The following is a 25296-nucleotide window of genomic DNA, read 5'->3' on the forward strand; positions in this document are numbered from 1 at the left end:
AAGGGCGGGAGCGTCGGTCTGGTCCCTCCAGGCGATTGGCCGGTGTCGCGCCACGGGAGGCGGGACCAGTCTCTCGTTACTGATTGGGCGGGCGTTCCCCCGTCGATCATGCTTCGTTCCCTGCATTCTAAGGCTCCCGCTCTCCCACCTGTTCCCCCTCGCGGGCGCCCTAGCGTGGCAAGATGCCACGCCGTGCAAAAAAGCAAAGGGGCGGGGTGGCCAGAAAGCGATGCTGGAGCTCTGCACATGCTCAGAGGCTGGGCGATCCTGGGCAGCCGGCTTTCCCGTTGGCAGCTGGCCGCCTGCACGCTCAGAAGTGGAGCTGGACTGAGCAGGTCACTCTCCCTTGGGGGTAGCTGCCGGAGTGCACTTTGCACATGCTCAAAGGCTCCGAGCACCTGGGCAGTTGTCTACCAACATGCTGGACTGAGGAGGTTCGTCTCCCTTTGGGCGGGTGCTGTAGTACACTCTGTATTATGCTGCAAGTGACTGGGCAGCTGCCTGCCCTTTGGCAGATGGTTGCCAGCATGGTTCAGAAGTTGGGTTGGCGCAGGCGACTCTCCCCTGGGATTGGTTGCAGCAGTGCATTTTTCACCTGCTTGGGGAACATGAGCCCGACTGGAGAGGGCGACTTTTCATCCCGGTGGTTGCAAGAGTGCACTCTGTACAGGCTCAGCAGCACCCTCTTTATCGACACCGTCAACGCAGTCCTGCTAAACAGGTTTACTAAGGCAGAGCTCTGAGGTACATACACACCTGGTTGACTCAACAGAATTGACTGATAAGCTTTTCTTGGATAAGGGTGACAAGTCAGGAAATTGCAAGCGAGGGGCTGGGATGTAGCCCTCCAGAAACAATGCTTCTTGCACACAGAAAGCTAACATACAAACCCTCACCGTTATGTGCTAGATTTCTCCATGTACAGAGTATTTTATGCGAGTGTGTGTGGATTCAGGCATATGCACAGGGAAAACATTCAGATATGCAATCCCTTAGCTCCAGTCTGAAACCATATCTTATCAGAAAAGCTGCTGCTACTGCACTTGATTTCCTGTGTTGCTGCTGGGTAATCTTGAGACTCTGAACTTAATAGTACATCCCATCCCTGCCTTTTTGAGATGTTACCTAGTTCACTTCAAATTACGGTAAACCAACTCTGCTGCATTTGGTGCCCTGGACTTTTGACCCCAATCCTCCCTTGTTGGCAATGCTGTTGATTTCTTCTATTTAAACAAAGTAATCCCTGCTCCATAGGAAGTGTACAGTACTTAGGATGGCAGGCCCCTTGGTTATCCGGCCAGAATTAAGAACATAGGTAAGGTAAAGGTAAAGGACCCCTGGGCGGTCAGAGGCGACTATGGGGCGTGGTGCTTATCTTGCTTTTCAGGCCAAAGGAACTGGCACTTGTCAGAATATAGGGAGAGCCCTAGCTGGATCAGGCCAATGGCCCATCTAGTCCAGCATACTCTTCTCACAGTGGCCAAACAGATGCCAGTGGAAAAACGGCAAGCAAGGCCAGAGCTCAATAGCACTTTCCCCTCCTGTGGTTTCCAGCAACTGTCATGCAGAAACATTCCTGCTTCTGACTCTGGAGAAAGAGCCTAGCCATCATGACTAGTAGCCATCAGTAGCTCTCTCCTCCATCAATTTGCCTGGTCACATACACACACACAATCCCTGGCTCTTTAGAGCCTATCGACTTCCTTCCCTCCCACTTCATGGCTTTCAAAATTAACCTTTATATCATTGCATTTCCAATTCTAATTACACTCATTACAAAATAAACTTTAAATATAGAAAGGTAGAAAATTTATCATTGCATGTCTTCAGACAACCCTGCTAGTGATGTTAATTGCTTACAATAATCTTTCTGATATCGTATAAATTTACTCCAGTCCTTTTGGAATACTTGATAATGCTTGTTTCGGATTTTTCCTGTCAGCTTTGCCAGTTCTGCAAAGTCCATTATCTTCATCTGTCACTCTTCTTTTGCTGGTACTTTTTGTTGTTTCTATTTTGGGGCTAAGAGAATTCTTGCTGCAGTTGTTGCATACATAAACCTTTTATCTTCCCTTGGTATCTCTTCACCCAGGGCCGGCGCGTCCATTTAGGCGAACTAGGCAATTGCCTAGGGCGCCAAAATGGAGGGGGCGCTGGCCAGGCTTGGGCGGGACGGGCGAGCAGCAGCTTCTCGCTACAGCGGAGAAACTGCTGCTTGCCTCTCCACCACCCCCACCTCCCACTAAAGCAGGCTTTGGCGGGGGGGCGGGGGGCGCCAGAAGGTGGTTCGCCTAGGGCGCAAGAAACCCTAGCACTGGTCCTGTCTTCACCCACTATACCCAATAAAAAGGCTTCTGGTTTTTTAACAAAAGTATTTTTAAACATTTTCTTTAACTCATTATATATCATTTCCCAGAAAGCCTTTACCTCTTTGCAAGTCCACCACATGTGGTAAAAGATACCTTCCTTTTCTTTGCATTTCTACCACTTATCGGTTCTTGTCTTATACACAATTTGCCTGGTCTTTTAAAGCCATCCACTTTCATGGCCATCTCTGCCTCCTGTGGGAGTGAATTCCACAGTTTAACTATGTGTTGCGTGAAGAAGCACTTCATTTTATGTGCCCTGAATCTTCCAACATTCAGCTTCATGGGATGTCTCCCGAGTTCAAGGAAGAAAAAAACATTTTCTCTATCCGCTTCCTTCATGCCGTGCATAATCTTATGAACTTCTGTCATGTCACCTCTTGCCAAAATTTTCTCTGTACTAAAAAGTCTCAAACGCTGCAACCTAGCCTCTTAAGGGAGTCACTTAAGGTTGTAAAGCTCTCCTTGTACAGAGAGCTCTTCTCTGGACTCTTTAGAGTGTTTGGGGATATACCCTGCAATCGCAACAGGGTAGGAAGACTGGCGCGGCCAGCTCCGCAGTTGGGAATGGACTGTTGTGGAATGCAATGGTGCTGTCCTAAGAAGGCCATTCCAGAAATGAAGACAGAGCAGGGAGATTTTTAGGTCCTGAAAATATTCAAGGCATAGGCTTATGACACAAACCAGAGACCCACTGATGGACCCACTTCCAGGGAAAGGTGTTTCCCATAAGTAAGTTGGGGGGATTTCTTTATTTTTATTTTTTGCAGTGCCCCAACTGTCAGTTGGAAGACACTGGAATGATCTGGACAGTAAGATGCCGGAATGTTTGTACCTGAAAATCTAGGTCACTTTAACAGGGAGATTAACTAACCAGATGCAGACCCTACAGAATCAAAAGGCAAAGGTCACATTTTATACCATTTGGCAGTGTTTTATTGCACATATAGCTGATAAGGAACATGACTGGCAGCCGCCATCCTTAAGTCGCTTCGGGACACTCCTGCGCGAGACACACGACCAATAAATAGCAGCAAACAATGGTTTTGGTTTGGTTCTATGTTTGTATCTCGCTTTCCCAGCAACAAACACATTCCTGCATTGCAGGAGGTTAGACTAGATGAGCCTTGTGGATACCTTGCAACTCTTATGAAGGAGATGAAAGAGAAGCCTAATTCCTTGTTCCTTTGTAATATAATTATGCAAAGGAATATCGGCAGTTTGACGTAACCAGGATAAAGCCAATATGCCATGCTGCTTACATTTTGTTGATCTGTTTGTATATTATCTTCTTTTAAAAAGATACACACACACACACACACATATACATACCTACACATATATATATATATACACACACACACTTTTTAAAAGCTTTTTAGAAAAAAGAGAGGGGTAGGAGGAACAGGTTTGAGCCCCTCCTTTTGCTCAGATTTTGGCTGGCATTCACACACTGGCCCTGCACACTCTTACATCAGAAAGCCCACAGCTACACTTCCCATAATTCGGGGGGGGGGGGGAAGAGCCATGGCTGTTTAAAGTGGTATCATAGCTCTTTAACATGTACGGTGTGAATGTGACCAGAATGTCAGACTAGGACCTGGGAGATCAGGGCTCAAATCCCCACTCGGCCATGAAGCTCACTGGGTGACTTTGGGCCAGTCACTCATACCTCGCAGGGTTGCTGTGGGGATTAAATGAAGGGTGGGGGAGAACCATGTATACCACCCTGACCTCCTTGGAGAAAAAGGGGGGGGACATATGAATGCAAAAATAAATGAATGAATGTTTAAATTATGGTGGTTGTTTCTAAATTGTCACCTATATATAAGCAAATGCGGATCTGTCCTCTTTTTTGATGATGCATAAGCAGTCAATTGGTGGAGGGAACTTGCCTGCACAGGTCCTTCCGATGGCATTGAGAAACCTAATGCAAGGTGGCCTCTCATCCCAGCTTCCTTCCCAACACCACGTCAATCTTCCAGCCTTGCAACGCTCTCTTAAGGCGGAGGCACAGGGGAAAGCAGCAAAAGGCACATCAGCAGGATTGTGTTCGTAACCAAAAAAAATAAGGGGAGAAATGACAATGCAAACCAACTTAGAAACAGCAATTTATTGATTCCAGCATGGAGTAGTAAAAGAAAATGACCCGGATCAGCACTCTCGACACTCTTTGTGCTATTGGCCCGCTGGAAATTGCCAGATTGAGACCCTGTTGTGTGTCAAAAGGCTTTCCTGCTGCAGACAAAATGATCTGATGGTGAAGAGGATTAGCACCATCTAAACGATGGTGGGAGACAGAGCGAGCTTTTGTGGAAATCAAGGGGGTTGCCGTGAGGTTTAATAGACGGGGGGGGGGGGGGGTCCTGCAGGACTACCAACTCCGACTTCCATCAGCTCTAGCAAGCATGGCCAGGAATCATGAGAGCTATGGAAAGCTGCAGGTTTCCTCTCCTTTGGGTTTACTACAGAAGGGGCTAAATTGTGGCTTTCCAGATATTGCAGAATTACAACTTCCATCATCCCTGACCAATGGCTATGCTGACTCCGGTGCTGATGGGAGGTGTCAGAAACATCTGGATTTAGCCACCCCTGGTATAGTAAGAGAGGATAGATCTCTTCCTCACCTGCCAACTTGACCTAAAAAAAGAGGACCTGTGTCTTGAAGGAAAAGCTTAAAAGGCCTTTGTGGTTTTCCCCTGGGGAAAAAGTGTAATCTCCAGGAAATAAGGATGTAACAAGATTATCCCTTTCCCCCAACCTGTGCAAAACCCAGAACGGATTTTCTCTTCCTTTTGCCCACCCGCATTGCAAGGCTCTGGTATCAAAGCCCATCGAAAGACTGTAGCTCCCGCCTTCAAGAATTGGGAGCTAACTTGAAATGCTGGAGAGGATGCAGGCTGTTCAGTTTCGGCCAGTGCTGCATTTCTTTTGGAGGAGCAGAGAAACGGGACTGTAGATGGTCTTTCAGGGGCAAAGGCTCTGCATTCACCATCCTTGTGGCCTTTCTTGCCAGGCACCGACTGCCACATGGTGGGTTTTGAGCCGTGCTCATCAGGGCAGAGATCGGCGGGTGGTGGTGAAAAAGAAAACTCTCCTCCGAACTCTCCTCGTTTCAAATCCGTATCCAGCAAAGCAAGAGTCTGAAGACCAGCTCCTGACACTATGCCTGTAGCAAATTCCTGGCCACGATCATCCTCATCACTTCGTTAGTGCCTTATGGCCAGCAAAACCAGATGAAAGAGAGACAGATGGACAGAGAGAGAGAGAGGTATTTGTTAGCAAATCACAGAACTGTGTGTATTTGGTGCATGCACTGTAAGTGCTGGGAATCTAGATGCAGAGGGGGAATTCTAAGAACCCCAGTTTTCTTCCTTCCATAGATAAAGCAAGCAAGTTTATAGTCCTCATGGATGCAAAGGTTGAAAGTATGCACGCACTACCTGCTTATGATTGCATTATCCTACCCACGGAAAGGGATGTAGTTCAGGAGTAGAGCATGCCCTTTGCGTGCGGAAGGTCCCAGGTTTAATCTCCAGTGGCATTTCCTGGGGATCTCCCTGCCTGAAATCTTGCAGAGGTGCTGCCAGTCAGTGTAGATAGTACTGAGCTAGATGGACCAATGGCCTGACTTCCTATCAGGCAGCTTCCTATCTTCCCTATGTTAATTTTAAAAAGCAGAAGTTTTCCTAGGCATTTGTTAACTTGGGACCAAGTTCCCACAGGTCACACCATCAGATGTGGCCGACCAGTTCAAGTGAGAGACATTGGTGAAGCCATTATGCAATTAGCTCATCGTAGCTTAGCTGTTAATGAACATTAATGTGGGACTCAACGTAAACGGAAAACTGGAGAGCAGGGGCTGCAGTGAACCATCAACATAGGAATCTAGGGACATAGGAAGGTGTCTTACACCGAGTTCAGACCACTGATCCGTGTTGTCTGCACCTGTGTTCTTCACCCTGCTGCTGGACTACAACTCCCATAATCCCCAGCCAGTCTCGCCACTGGTCAAGGATGATGAGAATTGTAGTCCCATCTGGGTAACCCAAGGTTGACATACACTACATTGGCTGACAGCAGCTCTCCAGGGCTTCAAGGGGGAACCATCTCAGGCCTACCTGGAGATGCCAGGGACTGAAGCAGGTTCCTTCTGCATGCAGTCACCGGAATGAGGCAGGCAGCAGCCAAGGCTGCAGGGCAGCACCCCACACGACTCACCTTCCAAAATCTGGTGCACACGGATGTCTCGTACAAACTGCTGCACTGCGTAATCCTTCAGGTACCCGTAGCCCCCGTGCATCTGCAGGGCTTGGTTGCAGATCTGCGCAAGACGGAATCAAGTAAGAGTCGAGCCCCAGAGCCGGGAGGGCTGGGGGAGGAAATGAGCCAGCCCACAAGCCAAATGTGGCCCCTGGGACCTCCCCATCCGGTCTACAGTGCTCTGCTGATTCTGTCCCACTTTTGCGGAGGGGGGGGGCACAACCCTTCTATATGAGCAGACAGGTGTCTCTTCTCCAAGCCCAGGGGACTGTTTTTTTTTTTTTTTTTTTTTGGAGTGGTGTGTTTACTATAGCTGGAGTGGGAAAATTAACCCTCTAGTCCCCATTTGTTGCATTCCCACCCCCTAAAAAACTCACCCCGCCTGTGCCACAACTGAATAAGGCCTTTTATTGCACCAGTAGGATGCTTTTCTTCAAGCCTAATTGCTGGGAGAAGAACTAGTGTATATGGATGGTTTGGCCACACCTGCCACTGCTGGGCTGCCCTCAGGATGAAATAGGTTCCCCATCTTTGTCCCCAAAAGGAAAGGACCTTGCCTGGGGCAGTGGGGTGTAGTGGTTAGAATGCTGGACAGTAGGATGTGGGAGACCAGGGTTCTAATCCCCACTCAGCCATGTAGCTCACTGGGTGACCCTGGGCTAGTCGCTCGCTCTCAGCCCAACCTACCTCACAGGGTTGTTGTTGTGAGGATAAATTGGGGAGGACTATGCACACTACCTTTAGCTCCTTGGGGGAAAGCTGGGATATAAATGTAAAAATAATAATAATAATAATAATAATAATAATAATAATAATAATAATAGCAGCAGCAGCAGCAAAGTAGAACAGGGACAATAAATAATTGAGTTTAAGCACCAGTCTTAAAAAAAAACGAAAGCAGAGAGAAAGCAGACACAATAGCCTTTAAACAAAGACTCACAGAAGCCTGGATTAAAATACAACACTGCCACCTAGTGGTTGAGTGGGTTAACCACTAAACGACAAACCTTCCCTCGACTTGAATAGTCAGATCTATAGATTTGGCTTCTGTTTCTCCTCCTGCTCTGCTTTCTGGGATAACAGGAGCAGCAGTCTGCAAATTGCCATTCCTTGTGCTTGTTTCCCAGCTGCTGCTGCTGCTTCCTTGCAACAGTAGCTGCGGTGAACAGCAGCAGCACCAGTGAGCGCTTTGGGCAGCCTTGCTCAAGAGAAAGTGGGCGAGCTGCTGCAGCAGCAAATGCAATGGAGGTCTTTTCCCAATTTCTTGGGATCGTTACCTTTGAGTTACCACTTCTCGATCATTTCCTGAGATGGTGTCTTTTAAATACCAAGGAAGAAGCCTTTAACGTTTGAAGAATCAGAAAGCGCCTCCTTTGCAACTGCAGTAAACATGCATGTTTGTTTGTTTGGGAGATTTGCCTACCGCAAAGCATTCATCCGTGGCAAAGAGTTTGGCCATGGAGCAGAGTGCCACGGCATCCTCACGCCCTTCCTGCAGTGCCTGCGCCGCGTTTCGCACCATGAGCCGGGAAGCCACCAAGCGGGTTGCCATCTCAGCCAGCCGGAACTGGAGGTACTGCCAAAAGAGAAGCAGCGAAACGGGTGAAGGCGTGCCCAGAGGACCAACCCAGCAAGCGGCCCCGCTTCTCCTGCTGCTGGGATGCTGCCCCCTTCCCCACATCTCTCCCTAACCAGGGAGCGAGGGGGCCTGTCCAAAGGAGGGAGCCAAATGCTTGCATACAGAAGGACCCAAGTTCAGTACCCCACGTGTGCAGGTAAGGCTGGGAACAGAAGCTTCTGTGTGGAAGCCACCACAGAGAGGGGCTGCCGGTCAGTGTGCAGATGGTGTCATGCTCAGTGGGGTTCACGGTTGGCAGCGCCTTATTACGTCCCTCCTCGCTGGATCACGCGCAGGCCACATTCACATCATGAAGCACTGTGATACCGCGTTAAATAATCGGTGCTTCTTGCAAAGAATTATGGGAGCTGGAGTTTGTCAAAGGTGATGAGAGTTGGGGGGGGGGAATCCCCTATTCCCCTCCCAGACCTACAATTTCCAGAGTTCCCGGGGAGGAGGGATTGATTTGTTAAACCACTCTGGGCATTGTAGCTCTGTGAAGGGAATAAGGACCTCTCAGCAGCTCTTGGCACTCTTAACGAACTACAGCTCCCATAATTCTTTGGGGGAAGCCATGATCTGAGGCGCAATGGGTCAGGGTTAACCAGAAAGTTGCCAGTTTGAGACCACGCAGGGACAGCGGTGGGCAGTATTAGAGCATTGGACTAGAGGACCTTTGGGGATCCCTTCCGACTCTACGATTCTAGGGATATCATTGTGCTTTGAATGGATGGTGTGACTGTGGCCTTAGCTTCTGTCCTGAGTGCCACAGGAGGCGTGGAATCACTCCCAACCCAACCTGGAGCTGCTGGGGGTTGAACCGGGAACCTTCTGTGTGCAAGGCAGAGGCTCTAACCACTGAGCTGCAGCTCTCGTTTGAGGAGCGACAGGCTGTCGCGAGATGAAGTCACCTGATTGCTAGCCAGCAGCTCCCCGAACTGCTTGCGGACGTTAAGGTGGTCCCGAGCCAAAAGGACTGAGGCATGGGCGGCACCTAGAGAGCAAGAGGCTGCAGGAGGAAAGGGAAAGGAGACTCCATTATGCACGGGAACCCTGGTGTCCCGTCTTCCCCTGCCCCTCGTGGGCGGCCCAAACCCCCCACTTTCCCTTCCGCTCTTACCAATGTTAATCCTCCCTCCATTCAAGCCCTTCATGGCAATGTTGAAGCCCGTCCCTTCCTCTCCCAGCCGGTTGGCGACCGGAACGGCACAGTCCTCAAATATCACGGCGCGGGTCGGCTGGGAGTTCCAGCCCATCTGCAGGGGAGGGGAAAACAGGAGAGCCTTTTTTGCTCCGATGCCACTGCTGTGTCTTAAGCCCAGTCCTGTGGAACACTCTGCCACTAGAGATTCAGCGAGGTGCCTTCTCTGCCAACCTTTAGACACCAGCTGAAAACATTTCTGTTCTGCTGGGCCCAGGAACCAACCTGAAAACTGCAATCATCCTCTGAAGCCCTTTCTCGTGTGCCACCTCCACAAGAGGTCCAGAGGTCGGCAACACAAGAAGGGGCCTTTTCTGTAGTGGCTCCACATTTGTGGAATGCTCTCCCCAGGGAGGTTCGGCTGGAACCTTCATTATACACCTTTAGGCATCAGGCAAAAACATTCCTCTTCAACCAGGACTGTCATCCGACGCGCTTCTAAATGCGATGTGGGAGGGGGAATTTTTGTGTTCTTTCTGTTTTTACTTTTATCATGTATTTTGTGTTTTTTTAATACTGTATTTTTATGTTGTGAACTGCCCTGAGATCTACGGGAATGGGACAGTATACACATTTTCAGTGCTTTTTTTCGGGGGGGGGGGGGGACGGACGACGACGCAGAGGTACGCATACCCCTAAACATTTTGTGAATTTCTATACTTTTGTCTATTTACTGTATTTATTTTTCCCCATTCCAACTATAAAATGGTGATTTTCTTGAGTCAAAATGAGAATACCCCTAAACATTTTTTTTAGAAAAAAGCACTACACATTATAATAAATAATAATAACAATAATAATAATAATAATATTTTTTTTAAAAAGAACACCATCCTTCCACAATGGTTTGTTGGTGTTTGTTTTTTACTTTTTATGGTTTTATGTTTTTATTGCTTAAAACTGTTTTGATAATTTTTCTTTCTGATGATGTATAAATAGGATATAGTAAAATATACTGGCTGGCCACTTAACCAAGTTCCCACAGTGGCAAAAAGCGGCATATTTTTAATCTGAACGCAGCATGCACCCCAAAAGCCAAGAGTGTCTCCTCGCCCCCCCCCCGACCTGCTTACCTTTTTCTCCTTTTTGCCAAAACTCAAGCCGGGAGTCCCCTTCTCCAGAACCAGGCACGAGATTCCTTTGGGGCCTGGCCCTCCCGTCCGGCACATCACCACGTACAGGTCTGTGTCGCCGCCACCGCTAATGAAGGCCTAGGGAGACGAGAAAAAGGATGGCTCAAGAGAAAGGGGAGGGGAGGGAGGGAGGGAAAGTCTACCACAGCCCAGGCAACCTCAAGAAGCAGAGAAGTTGCCCCTGGGGGCCTGTGCATCCAAGGCCATGCAAGGTCCAGGAAGGAGAGAAGGGCTGGAGTGAGAACAAAGGAGAGGGGAGAAGATTAAGATGAAACGAGGGAGGATAAAGAGGGAGTGCAGAGTGGCAACATGGAGCCAAGAAGGGCCCCACTGGATCAGGCGCCCAGTACCCTGCCTCCAGCAGCACACAGGGAGATGCTTTGAGGAAGGCCACAAACAGGGGTGCGGACACCAGCCCTCTCCCACTGTTTGTGGGGAAAGGATGTAGCGGGATGGTATCCACCTGTTTGGCATGCCAAAGGTCCCTGGTTTGATCCCACACACAATCTCCAAGAGTCCTTATTTTCCAGGGACAGTCCCGGATTTACAGAAGCTGTCCCGGTTTCTGATTTGATCCCAGAATGTCACGCTTTTCCCTACGACATCCCTGTTTTCATTGGAGAAATGTTGGAGGGAATGGGGTGAGATGCTCCCAGGGAGCAGGCCCTTCTTTGACACTGACACTCCTGGCCTTTTCCTCCAGGCCCAATCCTCACAACCAACCTGAAGGAGAGTGAAAAGCAAGGGGAGCAGCATCTCTGAATCTGATCAATATCTGCGCATGTGGAGAAGAGAAGGGAATTGCGGGGGGGAGAGACAGCTGCAAAGCAGCAAGCGCAGGGTTTCCCAAACTTGGGTCTCTAGCTGTTTTTGGACTACAACTCCCATCATCCCTAGCTAGCAGGACCGGTGGCCAGAGATGTTTGCAGTTGTAGTTCAAAATAAGCTGGAGACCCAAGTTTGGGAAACCCTGAGCAGGAGCCTGGGGGGCTCAGCAGTGGGTCCCCTGCTTTGTTGTTTGTGGGCACCAGCAGGTATCAGACGGCTAGCCCACAGCACACATCTGGAGACAAGACTGCCCCTGAAATGCGGGGATAACCATCACCTGATCTAACACACTGCAAATTTATCCACTTCCCTTTTCAAAGCTTTCTTAAGCCAGATAGCTGTAAGAAACACAAGTGGAATTCCCAAAGCAATCTTCAGAACCAAATAATTCATGGGCAGAAGGCATGGGGGGGGGGGGAGCAGGGACTGCGGAAGGGAGAAAATATTGCATTCTGGAAATCTGCAGCAATGACTGCTTGGAGCACCAAAATAGCCTAAGGAGGGGGAGGTAGTTAGTTCTGCACGAGAAGCAGAATATTTTGGAGGGTTCGTTGAGGCGAAGATGAAGAGTGGGTGTCAAAGAGGAAGACTCCTGGTACCTTGGAGCCGTTCAGAATGTAAGTGTCCCCTTTCTTCCGGGCTGAAGTTAGCAGGGAAGCCGCATCACTTCCACTTCCTGTTTGGGAAAGAAGAGGCAGACAATTGCAACCGAGATACAGTTAAAAGAGCAATGAAGACAAGAGAGGCCCGGGTTCCAATTTTTGGGGTGCTCACAGGGTGGCCTTCATCACCTCAGATCAACAGGGATATTGTAGAGCCGGAAAAGGTTCAGAAAAGGACACCCAAAATGAGCAAGGGAATGGAGTGACATCCCACCCACCCACCCACCCACCGTGAAGAAAGGCTGCAGTGTTCGGGACCTTTTAGATAAAAAGCAAGAAAGAGGTGGCATGATAGAGGTTTATAAAATTAACCATGGCATGGAGAGAGTAGATGGAGAAAAGCTTTTCTCCATCTCTCATAACACTAGAACTCGTTGGCATCCAGGGAAGTTGAATACTGGAATATTTTTTACTGATATAATAAAAAATTAAAAAGTACTTTTTCGTACTATGCATAGTTCAACTATGGAACTCACTGCCGCAGGATTCAGTAACTAGCTTGCTTTGAATGACTTGGACACATTCATGGAGAGGTCCTCATCTTCCATCTGCAATGGAACTATAGAACACAGTCTGAAGTGGCTTCTGCCCTCTGCCATTTGGACTCTTAATTTCATCTACTTTGGATATCCTCAATAGTTTTTCAACTGCTTTCTTCTTCTTCTTCTTCTTCTTCTTCTTCTTCTTCTTCTATATTGGGGGGGGGGAACTTACCTGTTTCTTCATTGCTGCTGTTGCTTTCCCACGGAAATCAATAAAATATAATTTGATGAAAAACTTTAACTAAATGAACAAGTCTCCCTCACCTGGCTCAGTCAGACAGTAGGAGGAAAGCTTTTCCATGCTGCAAAGCGATGGGCAGAACTTGTGCCTCTGTTCCTCTGTCCCAAAGGTGTCGATCATCCAATTGCACATGCTGCAGCAGCGACAACCACAAGAAAAGGGGTCACGATGCAGACCCCCTGCCTTAAGGTGGCCTTCCTGACCAAGCACTTCTGCCGCCCATTACTCACTTGTGGATGCTGATATAAGCTGTCGTACTGACACAGCCCGTCGACAGAGCCTCGAAGATGATGGAGGTGTCGAGCCGGGACAATCCAGACCCTCCCACATCTGGCTGCACGTAGATCCCACCGAACCCCAGCTGAGCTGCTTTCCGCATTGTCTCCACGGGGAATATTTCCTGTGAAGGGAAACGGTTCTTCATTTGGGTTTTTGACAAATCTTGAGGTTTTGTTTCCCCCCTTCTCTGCCTTTTCTCAAGGACAACTATTTCTTTGAAGCAGCAGGTGAACACCCCTCACTCACTCACCCACCACAATATTGGCTTGCTAGAATAACTGATGCTTGAGATGAGCTACGAGAGCCTTCTTCAAATATCTAAAGGGCTGCCACATGGAGGATGGAACTCTGAACCGGGATGACCTAAACCAATGGTTTCAACAAAATAGAAAATTCTTTCCAGTAGCACCTTAGAGACCAACTGAGTTTGTTCTTGGTATGAGCTTTCGTGTGCATGCACACTTCTTCAGATACCAATGGTTTCAAGTTACAGGAAAGGAGAGATTCCAGCTAAACATTAGGAAGAACTTTCTGAGGCTAAGAGCTGTTCGACAGTGGACTGGACTCCCTTCGGAAGGTAGTGGACTCTCCTTCATTGGAGGTTGTTGAACTAAGGTTGGATGGCCATCTGTCCTGGGTGCTTTAGTTGAGATTCCTGCATTGCACGGTGTTGGACTAGATGGCCCTCGGGGTCCTTTCCGACTCTATGCCAACATTTTTAAACTGTTATAAACTTCTTAAAAACCACACGCATCCAAAATAAATTGAGGAACAGATAATTTTGTCCAGACAGACCCACCAAAACAGATGTTTTCAGCAGGTTTCTAAAATGATATAATGATGGTGCTTGCCTAATGTCAATTGACAGGGAGTTCCAAAGTTCCAGGTGCTGCCACACAAAAGGAATTACTCCTTACAAATGTGGAGGGAACACTGCATGGATTTGAAGTGGTAAAACCTGATGCATACATATTAAAACCTCCGCTGAGCTGCCTTTCAAAGCATAGGGTAATTTACCAGTGGGTAAACAGGTGCTACCACTTGGAAGCCAGGAAAGGTCACCTTTAACATTTTATGTTTGCTAGTGAGTAGCAGAAGCGAGCAGCCCCAAGCAAACGAACCAATCAGCAATAGCAAACAGCGGCAGGCTTTCCCCACCTGCTCTCTAGGTAGGGCACTTAAGCATTGCCGTCAGATCTCGTATCTACGCGCCTAGTGGATTTCTCACCTTTTCATCCCACTCAGCCATGTGGGGGGTCATCTCTTTGGCAGCAAAGTCAAAGGCCACTTTTTGGAACTCCTTCTGCTCCTCGGTCAAACCCACTGTGGCTGGGAGGCAGAAGAAAGGGGAGAAGCTTTCAAGGCAGAGACAAGGAAAAAAAGGAGGAAGAGGTCCTCCAATATATAGGTCACTTTAGGCTTAATGAAAGTAATATTTTTTGCTGCATGCCACCCAATCTCTGAGTAGTGTGAGGTTCTAGGCGCCGACCCAGGGTTTAGGGACAGTGGAGACTGTGGTGTCTTTATGATATATGGTTTATTTACACATATACACAAGCTGAGCCTACGATGGAGAGAATCACACCACTAACACCCCAAGGAGGTCTTGCTCTTGCCTTGGCCATAGCTTTTGATTTAAACAGAAATCAGGCATGGCTCTGACTCTCAACAGCCCAGCCTGCTTCTAGATTCTAGCTCTCACACACTCTATTTTAGCTCCTGTCCTTCTCAACAGCCAGTTAAGGGATGGGGGCACCCATTTTCCCTCTGGCCCAGAGCTGCTTCCGTGGTTACCTCAATGACATACTTAGGTAGGCCACTATCTCGCCAAGAAACTTGCCTGACTACTCCAGCAACTGAATCCTTGCCAGGTCCAGGAATTAGAAGGGGAATCGGGAATACGGCCCAACTCACAACATTATTTATCTGGAGCATTCCTGCTTTGCTTCTGGAGCAGCTTGCACATAATCAGCTAAAACCAGACAAGTTTTCTGCATGCAGGCTTGCAATTCAAAAGCCGCCACGCAGAAGGAAAAAGTGGCGGGGGGGATTCCAATTGTTAAAAATTAAGTGACGGTTCTTATAATGAATAACTGGAATGGCCTCATAGAGCTGATGGAATGAATCCTGCTTCTCATCTCTCCCACTGAGGCATCCTGCTGAGAGAGCGGCAAACAGGCAACGGTTGAGGGAAAGGAGAACTAATAATAATAATAATAATAATATACCTAAGGAGCACACTCAAAGTTATATGAGATTTTAGGAATGTTTAAGGCATTGCAAAATCAGGCCAGGTTCAGCTCCACCCTTGTTGCTAACTGGGACATGCATCTGGCTGGTCTGATGGTGCTCAGCACATGAGGAACAAACGGGAAAGCCGCAGCTCACTGCCAGAGCATCTGCTTTGCATGCAGAGGGTACTAGATTCAATCCCCAGTGGCATCTCCAGGTGGCCATGCTGACTGGGATCAATTGGGAGTTGCTGCCCAACAGTATTTGGAAAGCCAGAACCAACCTCCCTCTCCAGCAAGAATCCTTCTTAATAGCGTCATTGCAGACAGAAGCCCAACAGATGAAGCATGACCCAAACAGCACATCCCCGTGCTGAGAACGGCAAGCAACCTCCCCTCCGACAAACAGCGCATCTCCGTGCAAAAAAAAGAACCAACTGCTGTAGCAGAATAGTTGGCAGGAGTTCAACCGGTGGTGTCTTCCTCCCGGTACATTACCACGCGGTGGCCAACGCAACCTGTTGGATCTCTGCCTGCCACACCTCCGCTAAAGGCAAGGGAGTCCGGCTATTTGCTCCCCCGCCCCCCAACTAACAGATGAACTCCGCTCTTCCCCCAGAGGACTGTCCCTAACCCGAAGCAGCAGACTGTTAGGTTGTCTCCCCTTAATCTTACGGTCTATGCAGGAGGCGATGTCTCGGCGCCCCCATGCGTGCCTCCGTCCAGGAAGTCTCCTCAGTTGGGCCCCCAGCCTGCAGCAGACTCTCCAAGCCATGGCCAGCACCACCTAAGTCTCCCGGGCAGGTGAAAGAGGTCCTGGTGGCCGCTCTGCATTATGGGAATTGTTGTTCTCAGCTCCACAAGCTGCCGTTACTTTTCTTTCTGGCTCCTACCCAAGGAGACTACAATCCCCAGAAGTCATTGCAAAGGGCTTGCCCGGGCTTCTGGGGTTCTGGGCTTCCTCAGTGTTCTTCAGCTGTTAGTTCTCTGATTGGCTGCAAAGCAAGGGGCCGGTCTTAAAGGCATAGCTGCGGTTTAGCAAAACGAGTATTTAACCTCCAAACTAAACAGGCGTTTAGCAGCGGAAGCGTTTCTGATTTGTTGTTGTTGTTGCAATCAGGCGCGCCAATTTATAAAGCTGGAGAGACAGAAAGGACGCTATTAAGAGGGAAGAAAGTTGGACAGTCGCATAGCTGTGCCACCACGGCACCAATTTTAGAGGTACAGTTGGGTGCTATTCCGTCCCTATAGTCTTTAACTTTTGATGGGCTTTTATTTAATACATGTATAACTCTCTCTTACCTTTTTGGGAGCAAAAAGCAGCGCTCATTGTTCTCTCTGCCTCCCTGATTTAATACTCAACAACACCCCTGCGAGGTAGGTTAGGCTAGGTATCTTCAACCTTTTCAGACCCAGGAGGACCCACTTGTAGCCCAAGCATGCACGCGGGGAACCGTTTCTTAATCATTTGCCATGTATTTTCATGGTGGTAATGCTCCTTTTGCAACCGTGACCCACCACTTGAAGACCAGTGGGCTGAGATAAAGAGTGGCCTTTTGATAGCAGAACTGGGATCTGAGCCTTGACCCCCCCCCCTTACCAAGTCCTGGAGTGATGGAGGCACTGCCAATCAAATCGAAAAAGACATAAGAAGCTGCCTTATACTCAACCAGACCACTAATTCATGTAGCTCAGTATTGTCTACACCAGGGGTCAGCAACTGTTTTTAGCCATGGGCCGGTCCACCGTCCCTAAGACCATGTGGTGGAAAAAAATAACGAATTCCTATGCCCCACAAATAACCCAGAGATGCATTTTAAATAAAAGGACACATTCTACTCATGTAAAAACACGCTGATTCCCAGACCGTCCACACACCAGATTGAGAAGGGGCTTAGGTTGCTTACCCCTGGTCTACACTGACTGGCAGCAGCTCTCCAGAATTTCAGGCATGGAACCTTCCCAGCCCTACTTGGAAATGTCAGGGACTGGACCTGGAACCTCCTGCGTGCATAGCAGAGAGGCTCTGTCACTAAGCTCCAGTCTTTCCCCAAGTCTTACCTCTCTTGTTGTGCTTCATATAATGAATCATACAATTGTAGAGTTGAAAGGGACCATGAGGGTCATCTAGTCCGACCCCATGTAATGCAGGAATCCTTTGCCCAATGTGGGGCTCAACCCCATGGCCCTAAGATTAAGAGTCTCATGCTTTACCGACTGAGCTATTGACGCAGAAAGAAAGTATTTCCTGCTTTGCTTTCTCTTAAGATTCTTCCTCCCTTCTTCTCTAGACAGCTGGAGAAATGCCTCCGAAAGGGAAGAAAAGAGGCCGAGCAGCCTTGACAGGTCAGTGTGGGAGTCAGGCTTAACTAATATTATCCAGAGTTCAGTTTACTTACCAAAAAAAAAAAAAAAAACCACTAGTGATAAAGAGCCGGTTTAGGCTGCATCTTCAGTGTGCTGCTCTTTTTTAAGTTATATACACACTAAGGGATGTTGAAATGTGAGCTACTCAGCACCTGTAGCTAAATATTTATATCAGGAATATGGAACCTGTGACCCACCACAGGTTGCAGGACTACAACTTCCATTATTCCTGACCATCAGCTGTGTTGGCTGATGGGAGTTGTAGTCCAGCAACACGGAGACGGCCACAAGTGTCCCCTCCCCCATTAAATGATGGATTTGATAGCTGGCCTATTTCTCTGACTCCTCTCCTGCCCAATGTGCCTGGTTTCACTCATCCCTGGTCTCTTTCTCCCCAGAACACCCTCTCGCCTGTCTGATCCAGCAGCCTTGCAAATAAGGCTGCAAAGTTACTAGCCTGCCAAGCAAGTTTACTAGGTGCTAGCAGCTTACAGAGGAGAAGCAATGGATAGATCTCTCCCTCTCTAGCACCCTGTTTCACTAGCACTGTGAGTCAGGAGGAGGAAAATGTCTCTCTTCCATACATACTTGGGAAAAAACAGAGATTGAGCCTGGGACCATCTGCATGCAGCCCCTCCCTTATAAGCTGCCGCCTTATACCAAGCCTGACCATTGGTCCGTCAAGCTCAGTATTGCCTACACTGACTGGCAGTGGCTCTCTTGGGTTTCAGGCCAGGGGTCTCTCTCAGCCCTACTTGGAGATGCTGGGGACTAAACCTGGAACCTTCTGCACACAAGGCAGATGGTCTACCACTGAGCTATAGGGCCCTTCCTCTTCACTTGCTGCTAAAACCCCTGCCCTGAGCATTTGGAATGTTCATATGTATTTCATGACCTCACAGCAGCACAGCCAATGACAAATGAGTCTAGCAAGTATCAAGCAAGCAGCTGCTGGTAAATGTAAATGTGCTGTGTCTGAGCACAAACAACAGGAGAGATCAGCAGAAGCCTCCAGCAGGCAAACCACAATATCTAGAGATGGACATTGTGCATCCATTTCCTCCCAGTTACTTATGAATCATTTTCCAAAGTGACTTCTTTAAATAGTCAAAACAAAATAAAATAAATTAATAATTCCTTCCAGTAGCACCTTAGAGACCAACTAAGTTTGTTCTTGGTATGAGCTTTTGTGTGCATGCACACGAAAGCTCATACCAAGAACAAATTTAGTTGGTCTCTAAGGTGCTACTGGAAGGAATTTTTAATTTTATTTTGTTTTGACTATGGCAGACCAACACGGCTACCTACCTGTAACTACTTCTTTAAATAGATTAGCTGAAACCCACCAAGCTGACATTATTCTTTCCTCCCCTTCCCACTTTCGTGTCCTTTTAAAATTCATCTTCCAAATACCCATGGTATGCCCTATGAATTCTTTGGATCCTTCAAGCTCCAAAAGAACCTGCTTTTAAAGAGGCCAGATGTGAGCTGCAGGGGGAGAGCAGGAGACCCAGATCGCAGAGAGTCGAGATGAAAAGCCTTGCAACCGGAAATGTTGCGGAAACCTCAGTGGTAGAAGCCCGTGCTGAGCAGGACGGAAACAAGAGAGCCCACACCCATTGGCTAATGAAATCTGAACCCGAGAGCAGGTTTGAGAAGGGTGTAGATGTGAAGGTAAGCAAGCCATCTTCTATGGGAGACGTGTGCATTTCGCTCTCACGCTCTCTTTTATTATTATCAATAATAGTTTTACATAGTAATTATACACAACAAACGTAACAATCCCAAATAAAATAAAATAAAAACAAAAGGTTCTCTCGAACATTTGGACCACCCTCCCTCCCTGGGTTCCATTTTTAAAATTTATTCCTGCATCTTTTACTGTAATCTATCTATTATATATCCAGAGTACCGGTATCTAAATTTCATGTTACTTTACAAGTGTTACTGTATTCCTGCTAATGATATCAACTGCTTACAGTGGTCTCTAAGATATATTATAAAATTATTCCAGTCCTTACTAAAAACCAGGTCTTCCTGATTTCTGATCTTTCGCGTCATTTTTGCCATTTCAGCATAGTTCATCAACTTGGTCTGCCATTCTTCTCTGGTCAGGATTTTATTTTCTTTACATCTCTGGGCTAAGAGCATCCGTGCTGCTGCTGTTGTCATGTACATAAATAGTCTTTTATTCTCTTTTGGTAATTCCACACCTACACTTCCTAACAAACCTTCTGGGGTTTTGTTTTTTTTAAAAAAAAGTTATCTTAAACATTTTTTTAAAAATTCATTATATATCATTTCCCAGAACTCTTTTACCACCCCACATATAGTAAAAGGTGCCTAGCATTTCCAACACACATTTAAAGCAGTTCTATACATTCTTGCTAATTTACTAGGTGTTAAATACCAATGGTACATCATTTTCATATAATTTTATTTCAGTGTATAAAAGGTAAAGGACCCCTGACAGTTAAGTACAGTTGCAGACAATTCTGGGGTTGCGGTGCTCATCTTGCTTTACAGGCTGAGGGAGCTGACATTTGTCTGCAGACAGTTTTTCCGGGTCATGTGGCCAGCATGACTAAGCTGCTTCTGGCGAGACCAGAGCAGCACACGGAAACACCGTTTACCTTACTACCAGGGCGATACCTATTTATCTACTCGCACTGGTATACTTTTGAACTGCTAGGTTGGCAGGAGCTGGGACCGAGCAACAGGAGCTCACCCCGTCGCAGGGATTCAAACCACTGACCTTCTCGGATAGCTGTCAACTTTCCCTTTTTTTGCGAGAAATTCCTTTATTCCAGCACCGTTTCCCATTGCAAAAAAAGGGAAAGTTGACAGCTCTGCTTCTGATTGGCAAGCCCAAGAGGCTCAGTGGTTTACACCACAGCGCCGCCCGGGTTCCTATAGTAAGCGGTAAATTTTAAATCTTCTTTCCATAACTTTTCCCATAATAAAAGCTGTATATTAAAACCAAAATATCTTGCCTAGTGTATTACAGATTCGCTCTCTGTCTCTCTGACTGTCTGTCTCTCCCTCCCTGAGGGGCTGCTCCATCTGCACGCTCTGCTCACCAAACCCACCAACCCCTTTCTTTACTCCTCCCTCACACCTGACCAACCTCCCCTTCCTTTATATCTCATCCACCCCCAGAAATCACCCCAAGCCCCTCGTGCCTCACTTTGGGCAGACCAAACCTTTCAAAACTGCACAGATCTTTTTTTTTTTTGGAGGGGGGGGGTTGTTCTTAGAATTCCCAAGCAACACCAGGTACGAATGAGGCTGCCAGTAATAAATGAAATGGTGAACTTTTTTTTTAAAGGCACAATTAGGCATTTGGGGTAATGTATGTTTATTTTATTTTATTATCCAGTTTGGCATTGAAGATTTAAAAGCTCAACCCAATCAGACAGCATGCTGGGACGGAGTCAGGAATTACCAGGTAAGTAAAGTCAACTGTAGCAATGGCGTTGATCAATAAATTTATTCTCACACAAAAAAATGGGTTTCTGAGCAGCAAATAGCTATCCTGGATGGATGTGATATTGCGTGGATTCTAATCAACTTGCCTTCCAATCAAAGCTTACAATGGGAGAACAGAGATATGCTCTCCATTTCCACTTTTTATTTTTGCCTCTGCTGTTGATATTTAAGACTAGTTGAGTTGCAAATTCAAACCATAGTTTCTAGCATTGATGAGAATGAGCCTGGGCCGGGATGTGTTTTTGAACTCTGGTGATGTTCCATGCTTGCCTGGATGGGAAAGATGAGTGTGCCAAAACTAGTCAAGCAAATAAAGGAAAAATCCACATATTTTGCTCTGCCCACTCTTGCCTCTGGCTGCACCCATCACTGGCATGTGACCCCTGGAAGGTTTCCCAGAAGAGAATGTGGCCTTTGGGCTGAAAACGGTTCCTCTTCTCTGGGTCAGCATGACATCTGGATTGATGAGTAATGGTTTATAATCAGCTAGCAAACCAGAACTGGAAACTATGGTTTGTTATCCATTGTTGGCTCTAACTATGGTTTGGCACAATGTTTGAACTGACAGATCACAGTCCACCTCTTGCTTTGCCAATTCCCCGGAGACTAGGGTGCTGAGGAGAACCTGTGGAAAAGGAAAGCCATCATATCGTTCTAAAACTATGGTTTGCCTGTCTGTGAGTTTTGGCTCCATGTATCGAGTTCTAAATAAGGGTTAGCACAATCCATGGTTTAATATAACTGAACTGAAGTCCCCTGTTTACTTCATATCCTTTCCTCAAAAATCTGAGGAATGCTGGCTATAGTGCAAATTACCTGCAAGGGGACACGGATTATCTGTAGCCCCTCTGTCTGGTGGTGTGAATAAGCTGGTCCCTGCTCTTCTGTTTTGGCAGGCACGGAATTTCCTGAAGGATATGAAAGCTGGCCAGAAAGCCTTCTTCTACCACAGCAACTGTAAAGAGCCCGGGATTGCTGGCATCATCAAGGTGAGAGGTACCAGGGGTGGTTCACAACTGTGTGAAATAACAATATTAAAACCCATTTAAAACAAATTAGTCTCAGGAATAGGGGTGGCTCCCGAAAATAGACATATATCTTAGGTGTCAAAGAGAAATGCATCTTCAGTGTACAATGTGCGCAGTTCTTAACACCCAAGAGGGTCTGCAGGGAAGGAGGTGGTCTTCCAGCTCGTTGGGGCCTAAATCCTGTTGTTTCAGAGGAGAGATGGAAGTTCTGATACGGAACATACAGCTGGCAAATTGCCTCAAATTGCAGTATTTTTCAGTTGAGTGGGTCACACATTTGGATGTGTCAAGTCACAAATGCTGACAGCTGTCTCAGGGAAGTGTCTACTCCGCAGCTACTCTCAGTTTGCAAGTCATGTTCTGGTTGTGCTCCTCTCCCGAATTCTAGATAGTGAAGGAGGCGTATCCCGATCACACCCAGTTTGAAAAGAAAGATCCTCACTACGATGCTTCCAGCACCAAAGAGAAACCCAAATGGTTCATGGTAAGATTGCTGTCGCTTGGCAACTGGCTTTTCAAGGATCGGCTCCAGTTAGGCATGGCTGGCTCCGATCTTGTCACTCCATATACCACCAGGGTTAGGGAAATTCTTTGGCAGAGCAACAGACTTGACTCTCCCTCCTGCACACCAGCCATGCAGCAGTCAGAGGTTTCTACACACAGCACACAGGGCCATCTTAACCATAGGCGCCAGGGGTGTGGGGCGCTGGGCTTTCAGGGGCGCCAGGTTGAGAGTCCGGGGAAGAGCCCGCCTGTCACTCAGAGCGCCATGGCGGGCTCTTCTGCTGCAATGAGTTTGGGGGCAAGCGAGCCAGTGATTGGCGTAGGGTCATGGAGAGGCCTGCCCAGCACATGCTGCTTACACCACGAGGTGCCTGGCTTCGCTCAGCTTTCGACGCCTTGGACTAGTTTGTTGCGCTGGGCTCCTTATGTTTCCTGCCTTCTTTTCCTGAGCAGAGATAAGTGTGGTATCAGCGCCCAAAAAAAGGTTTACAACTCTGGGTAACGGGGGGTGCGGGGGTGGGCAGGCAGATCTTTGCACCCCGGCGCCGCATATCTGTATTCTCCATCCAGGCTAGCGAGAGGCAGTCCAAGGACACATTCCAGCCTGGCAAAATCATTTGAGGATGCTGTGGAACAGCGTCAGGGAGGTTTAGCCTGGGGAGAGTCCTCAGGGGCCTCATATGGAGCTGTGCTGGATCAGGCCAGTGGTCACATTTGACCCTGAGGGGCCCAATGGTTCCCCATCCCTGATGTCAAAGATGGAAGTGGGACAAATAGTGCTCCTTTTGTTCCTGTTTAAAACAGCCACAAATGAGTTGTTTTTTTGTATAAGTGGGCTTGTAAACAAGGCAAATGGTGCATTACAAACTTGTGGGTTTATTTGCAAGGCTGAAAATAAATCTCCTTCCATTGCAGTAAGTCTCGCAGCTAAGTATATCTCGCAGATGATAAATACTACCGGCCTCCTTTTCTAAAGCATTAATTAATGGATGCTTTTCTTCCAAAAGAGGGAACTTTCCAGCAGTCTTCTACTCCTACTCATTCCGCTTAATATTTCACATCACATGGCAAGGTGCAGAGACAAATCCTTCCATTTCTCTCTGAGCTTCTCTCATTCACAATGTTAGTGACTCTTCACTCGCTTCTGCATAAGTAACTGCTCTGCGCAGCCGGCAAAGGGGAGGCAGAATCTTCTTGCGAGTGCCTCACGATGCCAGAGATCACAATCTTGCCAGCTGCAATTCTGCAGGTAGAAGAGCGAAAGTTGCAGACCCCAAGGTCCGACTCCCTTCCCTGATGGATGCTCCTTCCTTTGTGCTCGCAGGTGGATGTCCAGTTTATGCGAATGACCAAGCGGTTCATCCCTCTGGCCGAGCTGAAACTTCACCACCAGGCGCACAAAATCTCCGGAGGGCCCATGAAAGATGCGGCTCTCTTCACCAGGCAGAGGCTCTCGGTCCAGCCCCTGACGGATGGTAAGACTGTTTGCTGGTTTGCTAGATGTTCACCTTCAAAGCATCACTCGATGCAAGGGATGGCAACTCTTCCCTATCCTGCCAACCAAAACAATAACAACAACAACAACCCAAATCAGGCTGCCCAGCCATTCAGCCCTTGGAGGCTAAAGATGCAGGAATGCTTAATTCGTACTCCACCTTAGCTTTACCTGCATTTTAACTTGTCGGGTTCCCCCATCTTGGGGAGAGCATAAGAGCAGCTGTGCCGGATCAGGCCAGTGGCCCATCTAGTCCAGCATCCTGTTCTCACATTGGCCAACCTGATGCCCCAAGGCAGGACCCAAACACAGGAGCACGCTCCCCTTTTGCAGCTTCCGGCAACCTGGGACTCAGAAGTGTCACAGTCAAACAGGTGGGGCCGTGTCCTTGGCAAAAGGCTTCCCTTGTCCCAGGTGCCTCCAGATGCTGCTGAACTTCATCTCCCCACCCCACCCCCTGCAATGTGCGGCTGGTGGAGTCCAACATCTGGAAGGCACCAGGATGGCTACCCCTGCCTTATTCACACCCTTTTCCGTTTTCTTTTAAAGAGCAGTTTGCATTCATTTTGAGCCTGGAAGAGGAAAAGCCCTGAGAGATGCACCGAATTGCTATCGCTTTGGCTGAGCTGCTGCTGCAAAAAGAAACCAAACCCAACCCCGTTTGCTCCCGGACAATGGTGTGCTTTTTTAACTGGTTGGAGAGGTAAACTTCGAAAACCACCAAAGCCCTGGCTATAGCTGCATTTGTTATCTGCGGCCTTCTGTTTTGTTTGCTTTAAATGACATTTTTTAAATATATGTGTGCCTATTTTTACCTAGTTTTTTTTAAAAATTAACTCCCAGCCATTTGGCCCTCACAAGAACCCTTGAAGTGGCTTAGGCATACAAAAATTCCATAGTTGGTACAGTCAAGAGCTGATAGCTAGGTGCAGTCACTGGGATGAGAATCTGCACCTTAAACTAAAAAGGGGACATGATTCAGCACCAGCCAGGCACCTGGCCAAATAAAGAGGTCTTAACAGGTGTAGAACACATGTGATGTGGCTAGC

The 25296-nt window shown here is 47.8% G+C and overlaps 2 protein-coding genes across 3 annotated transcripts; one reads left to right on the top strand and one right to left on the bottom strand.

Annotated features, from left to right (window-relative positions):
- Positions 1-4731: 4731 nt before the first annotated feature.
- On the bottom strand, positions 4732-16196 carry ACAD8 (acyl-CoA dehydrogenase family member 8). The gene is made up of 11 exons (XM_033172092.1): positions 16040-16196; positions 14362-14462; positions 13085-13254; positions 12878-12987; positions 12009-12085; positions 10522-10659; positions 9368-9503; positions 9159-9256; positions 8053-8205; positions 6588-6690; positions 4732-5582 (listed from the first exon to the last, which is right to left on the bottom strand). The coding sequence occupies exons 1-11, from the start codon at positions 16137-16139 to the stop codon at positions 5530-5532; spliced, it is 1239 nt and encodes a 412-aa protein (XP_033027983.1). The 5' UTR covers positions 16140-16196; the 3' UTR covers positions 4732-5529.
- Positions 16197-17659: 1463 nt separating this feature from the next.
- Positions 17660-24888, top strand: THYN1 (thymocyte nuclear protein 1). 2 transcript variants are annotated; one of them, XM_033172408.1, is made up of 7 exons: positions 17660-17710; positions 19182-19405; positions 21111-21179; positions 22117-22209; positions 22637-22732; positions 24077-24227; positions 24797-24888. In XM_033172408.1, the coding sequence occupies exons 1-7, from the start codon at positions 17668-17670 to the stop codon at positions 24838-24840; spliced, it is 720 nt and encodes a 239-aa protein (XP_033028299.1). In that variant the 5' UTR covers positions 17660-17667; the 3' UTR covers positions 24841-24888. The 2 variants fall into 2 exon arrangements, with proteins under 2 accessions (XP_033028299.1, XP_033028298.1); XM_033172407.1 differs by having other exon boundaries at positions 24802-24888.
- Positions 24889-25296: the final 408 nt, after the last annotated feature.

The sequence above is a fragment of the Lacerta agilis genome, chromosome 15, assembly GCF_009819535.1.
Source record: "Lacerta agilis isolate rLacAgi1 chromosome 15, rLacAgi1.pri, whole genome shotgun sequence".
NCBI lineage: Eukaryota > Metazoa > Chordata > Lepidosauria > Squamata > Lacertidae > Lacerta > Lacerta agilis.

Bases quoted from the DNA above. Each gene is read 5' to 3' on its own strand.
- ACAD8 (XM_033172092.1), bottom strand. From the start codon at position 16,139: ATGGCTTGGAGAGTCTGCTGCAGGCTGGGGGCCCAACTGAGGAGACTT. The intron at 14,463-16,039 runs GTAAGATTAAGG...TCTGCCTCCCAG, and splicing joins CATCGCCTCCTGCATAGACC to CCACAGTGGGTTTGACCGAG. The intron at 9,257-9,367 runs GTAAGAGCGGAA...TTCCTCCTGCAG, and splicing joins TGGAGGGAGGATTAACATTG to CCTCTTGCTCTCTAGGTGCC.
- THYN1 (XM_033172407.1), top strand. From the start codon at position 17,668: ATGCCTCCGAAAGGGAAGAAAAGAGGCCGAGCAGCCTTGACAG. The intron at 17,711-19,181 runs GTCAGTGTGGGA...GGATCCTTCAAG, and splicing joins AGGCCGAGCAGCCTTGACAG to CTCCAAAAGAACCTGCTTTT. The intron at 22,733-24,076 runs GTAAGATTGCTG...TTGTGCTCGCAG, and splicing joins AGAAACCCAAATGGTTCATG to GTGGATGTCCAGTTTATGCG.